Below are 19,932 nucleotides of genomic sequence, written 5' to 3'. Positions count from 1 at the left end.
TTCTTATAGTAGTCTAAACTCCGAATTGCTGCCTGTGTTATATCACTGATATATATGTTCGTAGGAAAACTGATGAAACAAGAGAAATCAATTCCGCATTTTCCTTTATTTCTCCGGGGCTACAAATCTGAATGGATCGTCAATTGTGGTCGGAGTTGAATATTCTATATATGCTCCTCTAGGACAATAACTAATAAATGAAATTGAATATGAAGGATAAGAATCAAATCCTTGACCATCAAAACTAAATTTAAAAAAAAAACTATGAAATAAGGTCATTCAATCCCTAAAGTCAAAGCCTAAAATGATTAAAGAACTAAACCCACATTACGTACTCTTAAATGTCAATTTTTTTTTGAAGGAAATGTCAAAATATTTACGTACTCTTAATTAAGTTGGGAGGCATTGTATTTCGAATAGATGTTTAGAGATTTAGGCAATACGTCCCGCGTTGAATTTTCTTTATATCAATAATAATCACAGGTTTAATGGGGCTCCTGACTAGTAAAAACCTCGGCCTGCTTTCAAAAGAAAAAAAAAGAGTTGGGAGGAAGTATTTGTTGGAGAGGAGAGATCTCACATCTAAGAAGTGACAAAGAAAATAAAACTTATAAGTGGGTGGATAATAACCAATTGTACCGAGGCCTTTTGTGTTTAAAACCCAACACCTGTGAGGTGGCTAAGTTGAGACAATATCGGTACAGTTGGTCCACGGGCCACGCTTGTCGCTGTTTAACATGGTATCAGAGCGGGTCCCTCTCCAGTCGCGCCTCCAATCTTTCGTGGGCCCGAGTTGGGTGCCACTTTGTCATGCCATCGGAAGATTTCCAATTGGATGGCCACTAAGTGTCGTTGGTTACTCGACCTTAGTTTCTTTCATCCCAGTATGTGGGATGTTAATCTGTCACGTGCAGACCTAAAAATTAGGTTGCACGTGAGGGGGCGTGTTGGAGAGGAGAGATCACACATCTAAGAAGTGACAAAGAAAATAAAACTTATAAGTGGGTGGATAATAACTAATTGTATCGAGGCCTTTTGTGTTTAAAACCTAACACCTGTGAGGTGGCTAAGTTGGGACAATATCGGTACAGTTGGTCCACGGGCCACGCTTGTCGCTGTTTAACAGTATTGAACTAATTGAAGGGTTATCCCGATAGTAAATTTTGATATGAAATGTAATGTCCAAAAATAAAAATAAAAACTGGTTGTGGATTGGTCTCATTCAGCTGTATGCATGATTGTCTTCTTCATATCAAACTGTTAATTCATAACAAAATTACTGCTAAATTAAACTCATACAACTAATACAAGAAATATAATTGTGGTTTGAATTATACAAGAAAACCCTAATTTGTCGGAACATGCAATTGTGGTTGTTTGAACGTCATCTCATTAGTTTACAAACAATATATACTTGAGGCCTTGAACTCAACCTAAAGTCTATCTACTCACCCATTCATCTCCATTCTCCACCAACGAACCAAGCGAACTCTTCATGCTTTCAAGGCTTCATTGCTTCAACCAAATAAGTTGACAAGATCCCGAACAATTACACTACGAGCTTTGTAATTAGAAGACTGCCGTCTTCATTTAACCTATCAATGATTATTGACATTTCGTAAAAAAAAAAAAATTAAGCTTCTCTCCTTGTTTTCAGATTTGAAACAAAAGTTTGAAGATCGTATATGGCCGGACTTGAAGATCATCATCAAGGAAGCATTGTCGAAAATCTTGTTGAACAATGAAATTAGTGTGGCCATTGTTAGTATGACACAATACCGATATCAGTGGTCTCACTCAACCACATCAGATAAAGACATGCATGATGTTTTAAACACTATCAAATGAAAATCACAAAAGAATGATACAAACTCGTAGTGCATACACATGGACTTTGATTTTCATTAGCGTAGCGCTTCTCGGCCATATGGAATCGAGTCATTAACATTATTACTCAAAAATCCCATCTACTTTTAACGGAAAATTATTTTGAGTTAAAGTTTAATATTTAATGATTTATATGCAAGAGGGTCTAGTTGAAATAAAAGAAGGAAGGGGGGCTTTGAAAAAAAAAGATCTTGGCTTTAACATCTTCAAGATGTTCAAAGCCAAAGCCAAAGTCTGTGGACCTTTTCCTCACCAAAGAAATTTATTTTCGTTCCTGTATGGCACGCCAGATTTTCTCCCCGTGTTTAATTACCACCAAATCCTTACAATACCTTACACAAGAAGAAAAAAACCATTAGCCGACATAGTATCAAAACTTGACTCATACGTAACTAGATCAGCTCATCATTTACGGCGCAACGCAAAAGAGCTTCATAGTTCATACTCAAGAGTTGGTCACACACAAATTCACTCACCGAGTTAAGGAGACTCTCGTCGTACTCCGGAGCACGGTAGAAATTTAGAAATAAGTGTTCCGCACACAATACAACTGCGGCAGCCGGCAGTACGTAATCTAAACGCGACCGGCCATTCTGGCTCCTATCCAATCGGGTCAAATCGAGGGCCCACAGCCCACTCCCTCATTCCCCCACTAAAATTAAGCAAAAACTCTCTCTATATTCTTCTCTTAGATTACAAGTTCGAGTCCTCTCTTTCTTTCTTTTCTCTGAGAAAAAAAAAATGGAGATGGAAATGGAAATGGAAATGGACGGCTTCGATCGGCTGCCGGACCCGGTGATCCTCCAGATCTTCGACTTGGTCTCCGACACCAAGACCCTCATTCGCTGCCTCGCCGTCTCTAAACGCTTCAACTCCTTAGTCCCCCACACCGACTCCCTCGTCCTCACCGTCGACCGCGTCATCTCCTCCGACGCCGACTCCGACTCCGATTCCGACTCCGACGACGACGTCTCCAACCTCCTCTCCTCCGCCCTCCGCTTCATCCTCAAGTCCCTCCACAGCCTCCTACTCTCCTCCTCCTCCCCTACCAAACCCGACGACCCGACCCGGATCCCCAACTCCCCCGCGCAGATCCTCCGCTGCTTCCACCGCGTCCGCCGCCTCGCCATCGACCTCCCCTCCGGCGACCTCCGCCTCGAGAAGGGGACCGTCCTCAAGTGGAGAGCCGAGTTCGGGAAGACTCTCCGGACCTGCGTCATCCTAGGGTTCCGATCCGTCGGGGAGGCTCCGTCCCCGGCGGCCGGAGGTGAGGCCGACTTCGCCGGCGGGATGAAGGTGCGGGTGGTGTGGACGATCAGCGCGCTGATCGCCGCGTCGGCGAGGCACTACTTGCTGAAGGAGGTGGTGAGGGAGCAGGCCGGGCTGGAATGTCTGGTTCTGAGGGACCGAGAGGCGGAGGGCGCGGTGGTTATGGAGAAGGACGGGCTGAGAGAATGTAGGGAAGAAGGTGAGGTGGTAGGTGACGATAATGAGGAAGGATTGGATAGGTGCAGGACTAGAGTGCCTAGTGTGAGGATGAGGATGAGGCATGTGCCGAGATTGGAGCTCAAATGCGGGCTCTGGGTCGAGGGCGCCACGCTCGTGGTGGTCCGGCCCAGTTATGGCGGTGGCGATTTGGCGGTCGAGGATGGGGAATTGGCGTTGAAGGCGTTTGGGGATGGTGTGTATGGCGAGGTGGTGCAGAAGCTGGTCAAGGCGAGGAGCTATTTGCTCGAAATGAACTCATTCTGAGCTGCATTGCCGCGCAGGAAATCAGAAACTGTTTCAGGTTTTTGTGTTTGTTTAATGGCAGTGGTAGCCTGAGATTTTAGATACGTTCTGTACATACTTGTTGTAATTTGATCAAATATTTATGGAAATAGACTCCTACGGTTTGTTCAGTCCGTTCACATGGTATATGGAACGATCGATCATTTATACTCGACCACTATTTGATTAAATTTTAAAATTGATTCAACTGTCATAAAACATTTCAATTCTTCTGCGCTTTATGTTTCGACCAAGTTTGAAGCATCAGCCTCATTATGGATATGGACTTAACTCTTAAATGAAAGACTCGACTGAACCAATACAACTCATCATTCCAATCCAAAGTTGAGTAAGGTCAGATATCATTACTCAGTACCATCTGGATAATACCAACATGATTGATAAGAACAACAATATCTGACCCTTTCCCTCCTTCTCTCCAGACCCAATTTTTCATTTTTAGAATTTGTAGCAACTGCTATCTCAGTTCCCTCTACTTAAAAATAAACAACCACCACAGGACAAATTCCATCAGGTTATAGTAGCAATATGAGACTACTCCCACCTACAAACCCTGCAACACTGTCTCCCCATTCTTAAACTTTTGTTCTTACTTCAGAGACCTGTCAGATGGATCCAATCTTTATGCAACTACATTTATAGTCTAAAACCAACTGTAATATTTTCAAACAAATTAACCATAAAGGCTATAAGAGAAAAGTGATAGCTTGATAGGTTTTTATAATTGCTACAAAGGGTATACTATAAGCAAACCTTAAAAGCCTTCTGATAAATCATTTAATCTTATTATATACAACATAAAACACCAGCTGGTTCGGCTCTGCGGCCTGGCCCAACCCACAGAGAGGCCCGTCACTGTAGCGCATACCCTCTTTTTCTTAAAAAAATAATCATAGGGGTATAATTGTATTTCCGGATTGAATCAGGAGCGTTTTTTACCGTTTGTACCGCAAATACGACTATTTACGGCTCGTTTCTTGACGTTTCCTTGGGTACAGAGATATTACACCCTCAAAAGACTCGTCTAATAAGGCCAGGAAAGGCCCGAAAACAGGCCGGAAAAAAGTTGAGTGTGTTGGTGTAAAAAGACAATTGTACCCCTGCAATATGCAAAAAGGGATTAATAGAAGCCAAATTGTGTAAGCAGATAATTGCAGCAAATGGACCAGTCTTAGTTCAAGTTATTGGATAGTAAAAGCCTAACATAACCATTTAAAGCATTGGTCGTTTTAGTGCATTCAAATTTTACAAGAAAAATCCATACAATGAGCAAATTATAACCTGATTAACAGCACCATCACTGTAAAATCAATGGCCTTCTTATGGAGGGCAGTAGAGAAATACAAGTATACAACAAAGAAAAACCTCCACCAACATTTTTGGCCTTCAAACTCAATTATTGGCTCTTTCACGCCAACACGATTCATCAAAATCCCCGAGACACCAAAACATGGTGAACTTTACAACAAAACCCCTCTGAAGCAAGTCAGTGTGAACTGAGGCAAGAAAGCGGTTCCATGAGTTCTATGTGGTTAGAGAGAGTTTCCATTCTCTCTAGACTTCCTTCCCTCTTTTTTTCACACATCCCTTCCATAATCCTATGTTCCTTTGGTTAACCTCTAGCATGTCTTTTCCCACAATCTGGTCATTACCTTGTGGGTTTTCTCCTCCAGTTTGGAGGTCTACCCAAACACGTGGTAGTTCATTTTTGTCTTCCTTCCTCGCTTTGAAGTGGTTTGAAAATATGTATCCTCGAAAGAGGTCAATCAACAACCTTGTCTCTAGTTTGGAGAACAGTTGCAACTTGGAGATTGCAGAGAATGGGGTCTCTCTTACTGGTGCCCTTATTTCCGATGTTGTTCCAAACATCAGAGGTATAAAGGGGTTCTTTAGAGCTTCGTGGAAGAATTTTGGTCCCCTCAAGATTGTTCATTTGCATCGGAACGTCTTTTCAATTTACGCTTCTCATGATGGTGCTGAGGAGGTGCTTAAGGGAGGGCCATGGCACGTTGACAACAAACGCTTCAATGTGGTACAATGGCTTCCTAACTTGACTGTTAATGATGTTCACTTTCATAAAGTGTGGTACTGGGGGAAAATAGTGGGTTTGACTAAGGAAAAACTGAACAATGCGAATGTTGGTCGTATTGGGGCTGACATTGGTCAAGTTATGGAGTTGGAGGACATAAGTGAGGAAGATATCACTCTCAGAACGTATCTTAGGGTGAAGGTGAGGGCTCGATGCAAGAGATCCACTTCCTACTGGATTCTGGTTGCCTCTAGATGAGTACTTAAAGACCAGGGTCGAGTATGTGTATGAGGGCCTAAATGACTTATGTTTCAAATGTGGACGGCTAGGGCATGAAGAGGATGAATGCAGGAATTTGGCTCTCCTTAACCCAGATCCAGAGGAGGATGAATAAAGAGCAGCGCTGTAGTATGGTTCTTGGATGAGAAGAGAGGTCTCATACTCCAAACCTGTTTCGTGGCTAGATAACCAGCGTGGTCCGCGTCGGAAACCTTCCTCATGTTGCTTTTTCAGTGGAAAAGTCGGAGGGAGTTCGGTGTCTCGAGATAGTTAGACCCGTGATTGGGCTCCCTTGCCAAGACGTGCTAAAAGCTTGGTGAAGCACAGAGATGAAAGAGACGTGAGAACGAAGTCAAGGGTGTCGGTTAAACTCGTGATGAGTCAGGACCAGAGCGCCTTTGCTTCTCTCTTTTTTGCTTCCCCCATAGAAATAGATGCATGTGACTGTTCCGTTCCGCAGCCCTAACTGGATGAAGCTAGCCGTAACTGCGACAAAAACCTTATTGGAGTAGGGTGTGAATGAATCCCAGGTGGCCTCGGGGTCCCTGCTTGGGCCTTCTTTTGCTCATAAGCCTCCTAGGCCCAACTCATTAGCTCCTATGTCTAGCTTGGTCGGTAAATGGGCCAGTCAATGTTGCTTGTCCCCTCCTTTGGTGGGCCGACCAATTAGCAAACAAAAGTTTCGTGATCCAACTAGGGGAAAAGACCCTCTCTTTGGGAAATCAGTTTTTCGTCCTCTTCAATCCATTCAGGTTGTTCCGAGTTCCATCCTCTCTGAGGTTTCTCTTTAAAATCCCAATCCCATCTCTATTCCAGCCATATCGGTCAATGAGGAGCCTTATATCCCGTCTTCAAGCAAGAGACCTCGCCACCTTCATAACCCTTTATCCAATGACGAGGGCCCGAGGAAGATCAGATCGATGAACTCAATTATTTATACCTATGAAGGGAGTGAGAATTCTTCAGGGTTTAGGCAGAGGTGCGGAAGGAAGAGAAGTCAGGGAAAGTTATCATCTACGAACCCTAGGAGAGGATCGACTAAGTTGGGGAAGAAGATAAGTGGTAAGATGGCAGCTGTGTCCGGATCTGGGAACATGTGTAGGAGGAGAAGAAGACGGAAGTGGAGGAAATCTCTTCAGATGTGAGTGTAGGTGACCTAAATGAACCCTCATGGCTGGGAGAGCAGTCTCTCTTTCAGGGCGGTGGTGGCTGGCTTACAGCCACATCGAGGCCATGAGTCCACTCCTTTCATGGAATTGTCAAGGCATGGGGCGGGCCATGACAGTTCGACATCTGGGGGAGCTAGTTCGCTCCCACTCCCCAATGGTGGTTTCTTGTGTTAAACTAAGCAATATAAATTCAGAATAAATAACCTTCGGCGTCAGCTCACATTTTATAAAGGTATCACAGTGGAGTCGACTCGATTTGGAGCTGGGGTCTGGCTTTGTGGTGGTGGCCAGATGTGGAGGTTGAGATTATCTCTACGAGTAAGAATTTGATTGATACTGTTATCAAATTCACTAATTCCAATGTTACAATCAGATGTTCCTTTTTCTATGGGCCTCCTTACTCTATAGAGAAAAGGACTTTCTGGTCCTCGGTCACAAATATGGCTTTATTTCTCTCACTGCCTTGGGTCTGTGTTAGTGACTTTAATGAGGTAGTGTCCATGAGTGACAAGGAGGGAGGTTTGCAATGGAGATGGAATCATGTGAGTTTCCTCAAGCAGTTCTTGGATGCCAATGGCCAATATGAAGTTTTTGAGTGCTTGGCCTAATTCCTTTGTAGTTCATGAGCATAGAGCTGCATCAGATTACTCCGTGATTCTCTTATTCTCTCATCTGAAAGGCAAGAGGAGTTCTAAGCCTTTCCGTTTGGAGGCAAATTGGCTGAAAGAGCATAAGTGTCTCGAGCTGGTGGCCTAAGTTTGGAGGAATAATGATCATAACCTCAATCCTTTTAAGTGTTGGGAAGCCAACTTCCGGAGATGCCGGTCTAGTCTAATTAGGTGGAGCAAACAAAAGTTCCCTAACAATCGCCTGCTCGTTGATGCTCTGAATTGGGAATTGACGGAAGTGCAATTCGGTGCTATTTCAGAGGAGGCTGTCACGAAGAAAATGGAGGTTTTAATTGAGTTGGATATAGTTTGGAGTATGGAGGAAATCTTCTGGAAGCAGAGATCTCGTGTTAGTTGGCTTTTAGAAGGGGACATGAATTCCAAATTCTTCCACCTCACAACCATTTATCGCATAAGCATAAATCGAGTCAGCACTTTGTGTTTGGACAATGGGTTGGATCAGTGGAGACTCCCAAATTCAGGCAGCGTTTTCCCAATTATTTGGGGAGCTCTATTCTTCTATTGGCCCAAGAAGTTGGGGTAACTCGCTGAATGCTATTCAAGGCCAGATTACTAGTGATCAGAATCTTTCCTTGTCCAAGCCTTTCTCTACGGAGAAAATCTTTCTCGCCATGAAACAGCTCGGCAACTTGAAAGCTCCAGACCCCGGTGGCTTTCTGGGGCTGTTTTACTTGAAAAATTGGGAAGTAGTGCGAGAAAATGTTAACATAGTGGTTTCGATGTTCATAAAAGGTAATGTCTCAATGGAGAATATCAGCAAGACGAATATTGTCCTTATTCCCAAAGTCCCTCATCTGGAGTTGCCCTCCCAGTTCAGACCTATAAGTCTTTGCAATGGTTCTATGACTTCTATAAAGATCATTTCGAAGTTGATTGCCAATCGGCTCAAACCTCTGCCCCCGTCGCTCATCTCCGAGAATCAGAATGCTTTTGTCCCTGACAGGCAAATCCAGGACAATCTGATAATAGCTCATGAAGCTTACCATTACCTAAAGCTAAATAAGACTAAGAAGACCTTTGAATTTACTCTCAAACTGGATATGAACAAAGCTTATGATAGAGTTGAGTGAGACTCCTTAAGGCCACTCTTCTCAAGTTCGGTTTTGAGCCGAAGTGGGTAAATCTGGTTCTGAGGATTATCTCCTCAGTTTCCTTCTCAATTTTATTGAATGGTAACCATGGACAGTCTTTCAAATCGTCAAGGGGCTTAAGACAAGGGGATCCCCTCTCCCCCTACTTGTTCCTCCTGATGTGGGAAGGTCCTTTCTAGAAGTGTTTCTGCTGCAATTGATTTTCATCAGCTCACTCCGATAAAGCTTAGCCCTAACTGCCTTGGTTTGTCTCATTTAATGTTCGCCGATGATAAAATTTTCTTCAATAGAGCCTTAATGAATGATTGTCTGGTGTTGAAAGAAATTCTTGATGACTACTGCAAGGCCTCGGGACAAGCTATCAACTATCAGAAGTCATCAGTTTATTTCTCCTCCAACTCTCCGAACAACCACAAAGTTCAGATTGCTGAGACCCTCAACATTCTTGTTGCTGCAAGGCCATGTCTGTATCTTAGCTTGCCTACAACTTGGGGGAATTCGAAACTAAGTAAAATGGCCTACATTCGTGAAAGAATCAATCAAAAGCGTCAAGGGTGGAAAGCTAATGTCCTGTCTCAAGCCGGGAGAGAGGTTTTAATTAAAGCGGTGGCTATGGCGGTGCTAGCTTATCCAATGTCAATTTTTCTTATCCCGGTAACCCAAAGTAAAGCCATAAACTCAGATATTTGTAATTTTTGGTGGAGGTTCTCGGATGTTAAGTCAAAAGTTCACTCGAAAAATTGGGACACTCTGTGCAAGAACAAGGCCAAAAGGGGTTTGGGTTTCAAGAACCTTCAAGCTCATAATAGAGCTAGGTTGGGGAAGCAATGTTGGAGGTTGTTGAGAAATTCGAATGCCCTCTGGTGTAGAGTCTTAAAAGCCGGGTACTTTCCGCACTATAGCTTCCTCAAAGCAAAAAAAGGTTTAAGAGCCTCTTGGGTTTGGAGTAGTTTATTGGCAGGAAGAGAGGTAATTGAGAAAAATTCTTTGTGGAGAGTTGGAAATGGGAAGAGCATTGATATTTGGTCAGATAAATGGGTACCCAATGGTCAAGGTAGCCTTATTCTCCCTACGGTCACAAGCAAAAGATTTACCCCATTGAAGGTGTCTGAGATAATTGATGAAGATGGGAATTGGAGTGTGGATCATTTGAAGCCGTTTATCTTGGATTCAGATTCTAAAGCAATTAAGGATATCCTTATTGGAGTTGCTAATGATAGTGACTCTTCGGTTTGGCCTCTTAACAATGATGGGGAGTACACAGTCAAGAGTGGGTGCATGTATATCTTTTCAAATGTTAAGGGAGTCTTGAAGTATAAGGCATCCTCCTCTCACTCTATTGATTCAAGAGTCTGGAAGAGCATTTGGATTTCAGTGGATCTTCCAAAAGTCTCCAACTTCTTATGGAGGGCGGTGTCGAATTCTCTTGCTATTGGGCAATGTGCTTTTAAGAGGATAATCATCTCTTCTCTGATGTGCTCTATTTGTGGTGAACATGCAGTAGAGCACTGTCTTTTGCTTTACCCCTGGACCTCAATGGTGTGGTTTGGGAGGCCTCTTGGCTATATTCCGGTGAAAGAAGCGATCACGACGTTTGATGTTTGGTTACTGGAGATGCATAAGAAGTCTGAGGTTTTGGCTAAGGGGCAGTTTGATTTTTTCTCCTACATTTGTTTCCATCTCTTTGAAATATGGAAGCAAACATGTGAGGCAGTGGCAAACGGGAAAGACCCGAACCCAACAACCACAATAGATAATATCAAGAGAGCTTTTGTAGGGTGGGAAGAAGCCCATGAGGTGGCCAAGGCAGTAAAGTTTTGTAATGGTGAGACTTCAGTGGCTCCCAGTGAAAGAGCTAGTGAGTGGACTGCTCCTCTAACTGGGTTTTCAAAGGTGAATGTGGATGTTGCTTGGCATGGTCCGGGAAAGAAAAGTGGAATGAGCTTGATTATCAGAGACCACTTGGGAAAATCAGTGGCTGGTGCTTCTTTAGTCCACTCTCATAACTCATCGGGGGTGAAGCAGAGGCAGTGGTGTGTGGCCTTCAACTTGCTAGTTTCATTGTTTAAACTCGATTGTGGTGGAAGGAGATTGCCGAGAGGTCATTCCTGCTCTCAAAGGTGATGGGTCCAAGTGTGATTGGAGAATCTGGATGATGATAAAAAAGCCTAGGCAATTGGCGATAGGTTTTTCGGAAGTGGTTTGGAACTGGGTTCCTCGTGAAACAAACCGTCTTGCGGATGCATCGGCAAAACTTGCTATTGTGAGGTTGTGCTCTATGGATTGGGTCTCGCGGCCTCCAACCTCCCTGATTTAATTTTTAAGGAATGATGGTCTGCCAGGACCCCATAATCTTCATGTTAGTCCCTCATTGCTTGGAGTTTGTTTTAGCTTATTTAGACCTTTGATTTTTTTCGTTGCTTTGCTTTTCATGGTTTGGGTTTTGTTGTATGCTCCTTTCCTTTTGGCCTTTGTGCCTTTAATCGATGTTATTCAGACAACAAAAAAAAAGGATCTTCATAGTACATATTTCGCGCTCAAGTTAGTCAAGTACACTTGCAAAAACTGTGCCCCATTCATCATTCATAGTTTATGTATATTTCCCAAGTTCACTTGCATAAGGAATAAATCTGTTAGCAAACTCCTGGTCGGATAACTTGCAGGCTCTAATCAATGTGGGACCGTGGGTCTTTCCTCAAGTAATTTTTTTTTTTCCAAAATCTCCAAAACTAGAAAAAGCCGTGTTTCAACCTCCTCTCAACATTATACATAAGCAACTTCGGATTACTTTTCACAACTGGAATGTCAAACTGCCCAACACTGATCAGTAGCTCGGTTACCTCCTTTACTCCTTAAGTTTCTTCTCAGATATACGTAACACCAAAGGCGACCTCCTAAGCAAAGCGAAAACATCCTTCTCCGAAAACCCCAAACTTTTTTTTTTATCTGACGAAAACCCCAAACTCCGGAAAAGCTTAATCTTCTGCTCCCAAGTCTCCACCTTCAAAGAACTCATGATCCCAAAATAGCCTTCTGCTTATGCAGATACAAACTAGGAAATTGAAACAAGTACTTGACTAGTTGCGAAAAACTAACACCGAAACCCTGTAATAACTCCATATTAGCCTTCAGACTCTTCTCCAAATCATTATGGAGATAACGCCTACTTATCTATAGAAACTTGCAAACTTGAGCATTGGAACCCAAAATTCTCTTGAACACCAAGAGAGCAGGACTGAGCTTATTATTGGCACTATGCCACAGAATCCAGGGATCACAGGATATAATGTCGGGAATGTCGGAGTCCGAAAACCCCAAATCTTGGAAAATCTTGATTTTGGGTTTGATAGTGTCGAGAATGGAACATAGGATTCTGGGGAGGTTTTGAACCACTCCCTCGATGTGGGTTTTGGAGAAACCGTGGTTCTTGAGAAATGAAAGTACTTAGTCAGAGTCTGCTGGGTTTTTGAGATGTGCGATGGTTGCCGAGGCCTTGAAAGCAACTTCTGGGGAGAACTGGTGGTGGGTAATTAGGTAATAAGCTGTGGAATTTGGTTGTGAATGGGTAGAAGAAGAGGGAGAGTGAGAGTGAGGGGTTGAAACAGGGCCTGGGAAAAAGCAACGAGCTTCTGACATAGTGCCATTAGTGTTTTGTTGGGGGTTTTGCGTAGAAATGAGAAATACATAAGAGATTGGTGTCTAAATAGGAAATACATAACTTAGTGTCTTAGTCCATCGATCATGATATAAGGTTCATAACATTACAAAAAATCAAAAAGAGAAGAACGAACTAAATAGAGTGATAATTCTTTTTTTTTCTTTTTCGAAATGGAACCGAAAAAAAAACTAACTGGAGTGTCAATTCACCTTATTTATTTAAGAGTGACTAAAACCTTAATGTTGATCAAACGTGAGAGGACACCATGGAACACTGGAACCTTCCGAAGCTCATCCTGATGGTGAAAGAGCTAAGTTTCATAGAGAAAGGAAGTTCCAACAATGGTCTCCACAACACGCACTCACACTTCGAATCTTCGATCCCTTTACACCAGAGAATAAGCCCCCATGAACACATGTTGTTTTAACCTAGAAATGTTGTCCACATTCACCAGCGGCGTTGATGCTTGAGGAGACTGCATGAATAAAGAATGCTGAAGGTTGGGAATGTCAATTGTAAGTACAACTCAGTGGTACATGGGCGAGAACCAAACTAAGTCGATAGTTCGAAGTAGTGGGGGTCTCAAACACAGAGTCCTTTCTATGTTTGTTTATGAATGGAATGAAAGTTAACTTTTATGTCACGCCCCGTCAATTTTCATAGAATTTTCATTTGGCATTTCTAAGGCAAGTATGGCTCAAGGAAGGTGTTAGAGAGCACTTGAGCATTATGGAAAAACCCGGAATACTACGGAAGACTTTAGAACCCTCTGGAATGTTATAGAAGATTATGGAAACCTTTAGAAGATCATGGAAAACTTTGAAAGGTTGTAGAAGTCTCTAGAGAGTCATAGAAGGCTCTGGAAAGTATTAGAAGTCTCTAAAAGGTTCGGGAACCCTTTATAGAAGGCTTTGGAAAGTCTTAGAAGTCTCTAGAAGGTTCGGGAACCCATTAGACATCTATGGAACTCTTTAGAACCTTGGAGAGGCTCAAAGACCTAAACAACTCCGGAAGTCTTTAGAATACTCAAGGTATATCTTAGACTTGCATAGAATTCTCTAAAACACTCTATACTTGTAAATGTCCTAGAATACCCTAGAATTTTAGGGAGGCACCATTCCCATTTAGATGATGGAGAAATAGAGGCATCAAGCAAGAAGCCATTAATTAGCATACTTGTAAACACTCTTGTAAGCTTTCTTTGTTTAATACAAGTTTTCTTTTAGAGATATTCTCTTTGCCTTTCAATTGTTCTAGCCAGGTATTGTGAGAATTAGACTGACTTAACATAAGAGACTTGTTAAGGCTGCACAAGTAACATAGCAAAAGAGTAGGCTCGTGACATTTACCTGTACATTATGCATTGCTTATCTTTATACTAAATAGCTTTGACTTCCACTTGAGGGATTGAGAGATTAAACACTAAGTGTCAACACACCTTATTGAGGGTGTTTGAGGGAAGATTGGCTTTGCTAGATTGAGCCTTATAGCATAGCGCTATTTCGCCGTTTTTTAGTGTAAATTAGAGGTGGCAAATGGGCCGGGCTGGGCCAACCTGGCCCATTTTAAGTTGGCAAAAACTGTGTCTGTATCGTGCTTAAACCGACCCATTTATTTTCGTGTCGGACTCGGACTGGCCTATTTTCTTAATAATTAAGTCTGGTCCGACCCACAGCCCAAGCCCATGTCGGGCCAAGAAGCGGACCGGTCCGGCCCATTATCATTATAAAAACACAATTAACATAAAAAAATTTGTGTAATTAAAATATTTATTTTATATAACTATTTAGAATAGTAAAAAAAATATAAAAAAAATACTATAATATATTTAATAATCTTATTGAGAAAACGTTATATATGTCAAAACTATGGATTTTTATTATTATTTTGATGATATTTGTGAAATAATGTAGTTAAAAGTGTAATATTCAATTCTCATTATTATAATTATTTAAATAATATAAAATTATGTGTTTAACAGGCCGGCCCATGAATTTATCATGCCCGGGCCTAAAAAGGATTCAGGCCGGCCGGGTCTATGGCTAAAATATCTAGACCCAATCCGATTCTTTAAAATAACAGGATCAGACCATACAGATTTTTAACGGGCGGGACTCATGTTTTTTTGGCCAACTTGCCACTTCTAGTGTAAATAGTCAAATACTTGGTCAAAAAGAGAGAAAATTTCCGAGGTGCATTATAGGACCGTGACACAGGGGTAGGGTAGTGAGACTGAGAATGATATGCAGATAGAGAAGTACGAGGGCTTATATGCATATGGGTGATGCAACCGTTCCTTGTGTGCTTGCGACCGGTGACCCTATGCCAGTTGACATCAACATCCATCCACCTCCCACGATTAGAACATTTCTTCTTTTCTCTCAAAAACCATATCCTCTCCATGTTCACTTCACCTTACAAAGGATTCGTGCATAAGATATCAAGAGAACATACCTTTTCAGTTGATCAAAGCTGAATATTTTAACAAAGATAATCTACAATATTTTTTCAAAATTTTTATGATTATGATTTATGAAGAACAATTGTGCTTTAAAGAAGAGAAAGAAGAAGAACAATGGTGACAAACAAAAAATAATTTATTTGAGAATGAACTTGTGTCAGATTGCTTGTATACAACACCATGTAAGGCAGACTTCATTTTATTCACACTAATATAACTTGTGACCGATCATTATAATACCGATAACATCATAATTGCGAAGCGCATAAAAAAAGAAGAAGTAAGTCATCAATTTCCGCATAAACAAAAAAAAACTTATTTAGAGTAGACATGTCCCCGCCCAATAAAGAGAAAGTCTAATTTTAACTAAAATGCAATTAGTGGTTGGGGGGGGGGGGGGGGGGTGGGTTCATCTTTTTGACATCCCCTCAAGTGCATTACTCACTTCATCATGACAACCTCACCATACTTGATCCTTTATACCTCTTTTGATCATGAGTTTTCTGCATCCCATCCTTTGTTTCAACACTTTCGGTATGCCTTTCATCTTCTTTTTTAGTTGTTTAAGGAAATTAAGGGTAAGCAATGTATTGCATGCTTATATATTACATGAATTGAATACAGCATAGCTCACCCTGACGCCACAAGATATAGTAGTATTTCTTCCTGGTTTTGTACTTGTACGTGTGATCCTAGATAGAACAAACTGCTAACGAAAATCTAAATCGGGTATTTTGGTTTCTATAAGCTATGTTAATTTAATATGCCATCATATATCTCACAGAGTAATGAGTTTAAGAAGAAATCTAGGGGATCTGTTTCCGCTTCTCACTTTACAACTGAAGCATGGAATGTAATGGATTTTAGTGTTTGTTCATACACCATATGCATTATTTGGTGTTTGGTTAGGCTAGAAGATTTATATTTTGGAGCTAGGAATTGTCATAATGATGACATAAGCTACTAGAATTTGAAAAGAAAATCCAGACATTTTTTTTTCTAACGCGAATTTTTTGAAGTAATGAAATACCATTGTCATTTCTATCACGCACCTATTACATACTTACATAATTACATTTCTTCGAATTCAATTCATTTACCAATCTTAGGGAGTCAATAATTTAACCACTTATGGAAAGAAGGTTTTGCCTAACTTTAGAACAATGTTAGGGGTGCTTTGTATGCAATGACATGGTAGTTATAATCACCAAAGCAATTATAGTGATATCAAATGGGATCAACTGAATGAAAATCACTAAGCATGACCTAAACTATATACCTAACACCCTCAAATTCTTGTGGGTTCCATTCAAGTGAAAGGTTTGGTAGAAGTTCACTTGGGTTTGTGGGCACTAGCTGACAAGGCAAGGCTCATAAGTCATAACTGGCATGGGCTCACCAGTTGTGAGGTGGTATGATTGGATCATGAAACAAGGCTCGTGGGCGTCAACTTTCCCATGCAACTTTCTTCAATTCTTTTCTGTTTTCAATTTGTTTTAGGGAGAATTGGGGGAAAAGCAAAGGCTAAGAAATAAGGTCTATCCCTACGTTCCTGTGACCCCATTTCAAAGAGGGAAGCAAAAAGGAGTGTCGGGGAAAATGATCAAACAGATGTTGAAGAGTGTAGAGAAGATGGTGTGAGATGCTACATATAGAGAGGAAATACATTGAGCAAAGGCAAATCAAAGAAAAGCTGTCCATCCCTCCCTCCTTTCTTTTATAAACCATCACCAGACCAAAACACAAATCTGAGAGATCAAAACACAACACAGAACACAGAAACAGAGTCGAAAGCAACTAGAATGAAGGCAAGAGATGCCAAAGGAGCTCTTTCTGCAGATTTACTGGTATGTTTTCCCTCAAGAACCAGCTTAACCCTTAGGCCAAAATCCATTTGCAGCCCTGCAAGGTCCTTAGAAGCCAAAAAGCACCACGACAATAACAGCATGCAGCTCATCAAGAGAGGCAGGACCAAAAGCTTTGGCCAGGCTAGTCCCATGTTATGGGCAAAAACCAAGGCGATGAGCTCGGAGATCTCCGAGCCTACTTCGCCAAAAGTCACGTGTGCCGGACAGATCAAGGTCCGGCACAAGACTGGCTCGATCAAAAGCTGGCAGTCAGTGATGGAGGAGATTGAGAGGATTCACAAGCATAAGAAGCAGAAGAAGAGGAAACCGAGTTGGGCCGAGGCTCTGGGGTTCAAGAAAGATGTAATGCACTTCCTTACATGCTTGCGAAGAATCCGATTCGACCTTAGATGTTTTGGGTCCTTTCCACAACCAGATATCACCTCTGACGATGAAGAAGAAGAAGAGGAAGACAGAGAAGAAAATCATGCGGGTATTGAAGGAAGCAGTGAAGGTACTGACGAAAACTCGAGAGCGTTTTTTTCGAAATGGTATATGGTTTTACAGGAAAATCAGAGTGATGATTTTAGCAAACAAGATAGCGTTAAGAGAGATGATAGGCCTAGTTTCGAAGACGACGGATCGACTTCTGCAGTAGCTTCAGTTTCGCCACCAAATGCTCTGCTTCTAATGAGGTGCAGGTCTGCTCCTGCAAAGAGCTGGTTAGAAGAGAAAGAAGAAGAAGAAGAAAATGATCATGAAGAGGAAGAAGAATGCCGGGAAGAAAATGTATCAGAAAAACAAGACAGAAGAGGGAAAATTACTCTGAAGAGTTTAATGGATCAAGAAAAGATGAGGAAGATGAACGAGAACTTGGTGGTGATGACATACGGTTCTGATTTGTACAACATTTCAACTGAAATTGCCAAGGAGACATGGGTTGTTAGTGGGATGAAAGATCCAATCTCCAGGAGTCGAAGTTGGAAGAGATGATGAAGATCATCATCATCCTCAGAGCTTTCATTGTTCTTTTTTGTTATTAGTTTTTTTTTGTGATTTTTTTTCTTTGAGCTTTTTTGGAGAACTGGAAAATGTAAAAGCTCATTTACCTTTACTTTGGTTTTGATTCTTGTTGTCATAGATTTGTACATGTACAGCACTAAAGCTTTCCTTTTCTTCTTGTTTCCCTGGAAAAAGATTTTACAGCCATCTCCATATTCGTGGTGGTCTAATAGATAATGTACATATTCGACCATATCATAAGATTTTGCTAATTGAGTGTGACAGATGTTATTTGTTGTGGTTGTTCCTACCAACAAGAATATTACTTCTGGAAAAGAGCTGTCATTTGGTCAGAATTGTATCGCAAAAACTCAGCAGTTCTGAGCACAACTGCGTGCAAAGAGGGTTTTGATCTGAATTCTCTAAAGAAGCTCGTCCGTTTTGTATTTATGCCCAGAAAGCTGCTCCTTTTCGCCAAACAGAGTACATAGAAAAACGTCATGAACCTCTTAAATTTGGTCGATAGCGACGAAAGGTAAATTCAATTAACAAGGATGTATAAATTGATAAAATGCTCTGGGGTTCACATCCAAAACCAATTGACAATGGATGGAGTGACTCAAACCGTTATAAACCCACAGGCTAGGTTCAAATTCCCAATGTGGGATTTATATTCTCAACACGCCCCCGCACGTGTTGCGAATTTTCAAGCCATACATGTGGACAACATTTTGGGTGACGTGGAGTCCGTGTGGCCATTTGGGCTTCACACGTGGACGTGGGTAACCCACTCTGATACCATGATAAAGTGATCTGGGGTTCACATCCAAAACCAATTGGCAATGGATAGAGTGGCTCAAACCCTTATAAACCCACAGGTTAGGTTCCAATTCCCAATGTGGGATTTATATTCTCAACATAAATAAGAGGAGTGCCAGAGCACTATAATATTACGTCAAATCTGACGCCGCAATTTTAAGTGTCATATCACATTACATTCCACATCAATAATTAAAATGATATAAAAATATTTTTATATCATTTTAAATGAAAAGACAATTATATCATTATTAATCTAACGGTTCTAAATTATTATAAAATATTTATTTATTCTTTTTATCATTTTCTCTTTTTCATCACAATAATACTTCTAAAATAATTTAAAAAATTGAAAATTACGAAAATATGTTTGAAATATGTGTGTACACGTGCGATATATATATATATATATATATGCACAAAATATATTTATTTTTAAATTTCAGATGATGTAAGGTAATTATAACATTTATATTTAGATGAAAACTTTTGGTAAAATTCCTTGTTTGGTTTTTTTTTTCTAAAATGAAATATTCTTTTGTTATGATATAATCGATTTAAGGGGATATGTAAGGTAACAAATGTTATTTTTCCTAGAGTATACATATCTTAATTAATACCATATTTAATACAATTATGTCAATGGTAATCTTCCTAATGACAAATATGTCTAGATTCATGACTTTCTTATTTAATTAGTAAGATGATATGACATACTACGTAAGATTTCGGCATCGGATCTGGTGCAATAATATGACGAAATGTAAATTCAATTAACAGGATGTATAAATAAATGTATGTTAGGCTTTAGAACTGCTCCCTGTGAATAATTATATACTTTTTTATACAATAAATAAATAAAAAAGGATCACGATCACTAGTTTATATACTACATATATATAATAAATTAATCATGTTTATATTCTACGGTACTAGATGACTACGTAATCCATCTTAAATCAACATATGAATCATATGATTATGTGTAGATAGATATAGCTCGAGCCAAGAGTACATGCATTAGCAATATGAACAATGCTATTACCTATTAGGAGGTAACATGTTTACTCAAGAAATTATAATGTGAGGGACATAATTTACGGTCTAATTGCGGTTGTAGAAGTAAAAAAACACCTGGCTGTCATCTTCAAGTAACCATTGAAAAAATAGATTTACCTAAAAATTCTCCTAGCCAGACGTCCTTTGTCGA

At 40.8% G+C, this 19,932-nt stretch overlaps 4 protein-coding genes across 4 annotated transcripts; 3 read left to right on the top strand and 1 right to left on the bottom strand.

The window, feature by feature from the left end:
• The first annotated feature begins 2,376 nt into the window (after positions 1-2,376).
• Positions 2,377-3,782, top strand: LOC126795234 (F-box protein AUF2). Its single transcript, XM_050522077.1, has one exon. It carries the CDS (start codon positions 2,629-2,631, stop codon positions 3,637-3,639), a length of 1,011 nt encoding a protein of 336 aa, XP_050378034.1. The 5' UTR covers positions 2,377-2,628; the 3' UTR covers positions 3,640-3,782.
• Positions 3,783-8,272: 4,490 nt separating this feature from the next.
• On the top strand, positions 8,273-8,914 carry LOC126795876 (uncharacterized). Its single transcript, XM_050522610.1, has one exon. The coding sequence runs from the start codon at positions 8,273-8,275 to the stop codon at positions 8,912-8,914; it is 642 nt and encodes a 213-aa protein (XP_050378567.1).
• A 2,866-nt stretch (positions 8,915-11,780) lies between these two features.
• On the bottom strand, positions 11,781-14,996 carry LOC126795875 (uncharacterized). Its single transcript, XM_050522609.1, has 3 exons — positions 14,885-14,996; positions 12,125-12,378; positions 11,781-11,936 (listed from the first exon to the last, which is right to left on the bottom strand). Exons 1-3 carry the CDS (start codon positions 14,994-14,996, stop codon positions 11,781-11,783), a joined length of 522 nt encoding a protein of 173 aa, XP_050378566.1.
• Positions 14,997-16,685: 1,689 nt separating this feature from the next.
• Positions 16,686-17,902, top strand: LOC126795233 (uncharacterized). The gene has a single exon (XM_050522076.1). It carries the CDS (start codon positions 16,857-16,859, stop codon positions 17,892-17,894), a length of 1,038 nt encoding a protein of 345 aa, XP_050378033.1. The 5' UTR covers positions 16,686-16,856; the 3' UTR covers positions 17,895-17,902.
• The last annotated feature ends 2,030 nt before the right edge of the window (positions 17,903-19,932 follow it).

This window comes from Argentina anserina, chromosome 5, assembly GCF_933775445.1.
Source record: "Argentina anserina chromosome 5, drPotAnse1.1, whole genome shotgun sequence".
NCBI lineage: Eukaryota > Viridiplantae > Streptophyta > Magnoliopsida > Rosales > Rosaceae > Argentina > Argentina anserina.
This window is presented reverse-complemented; position numbering and strand designations above follow the sequence as displayed.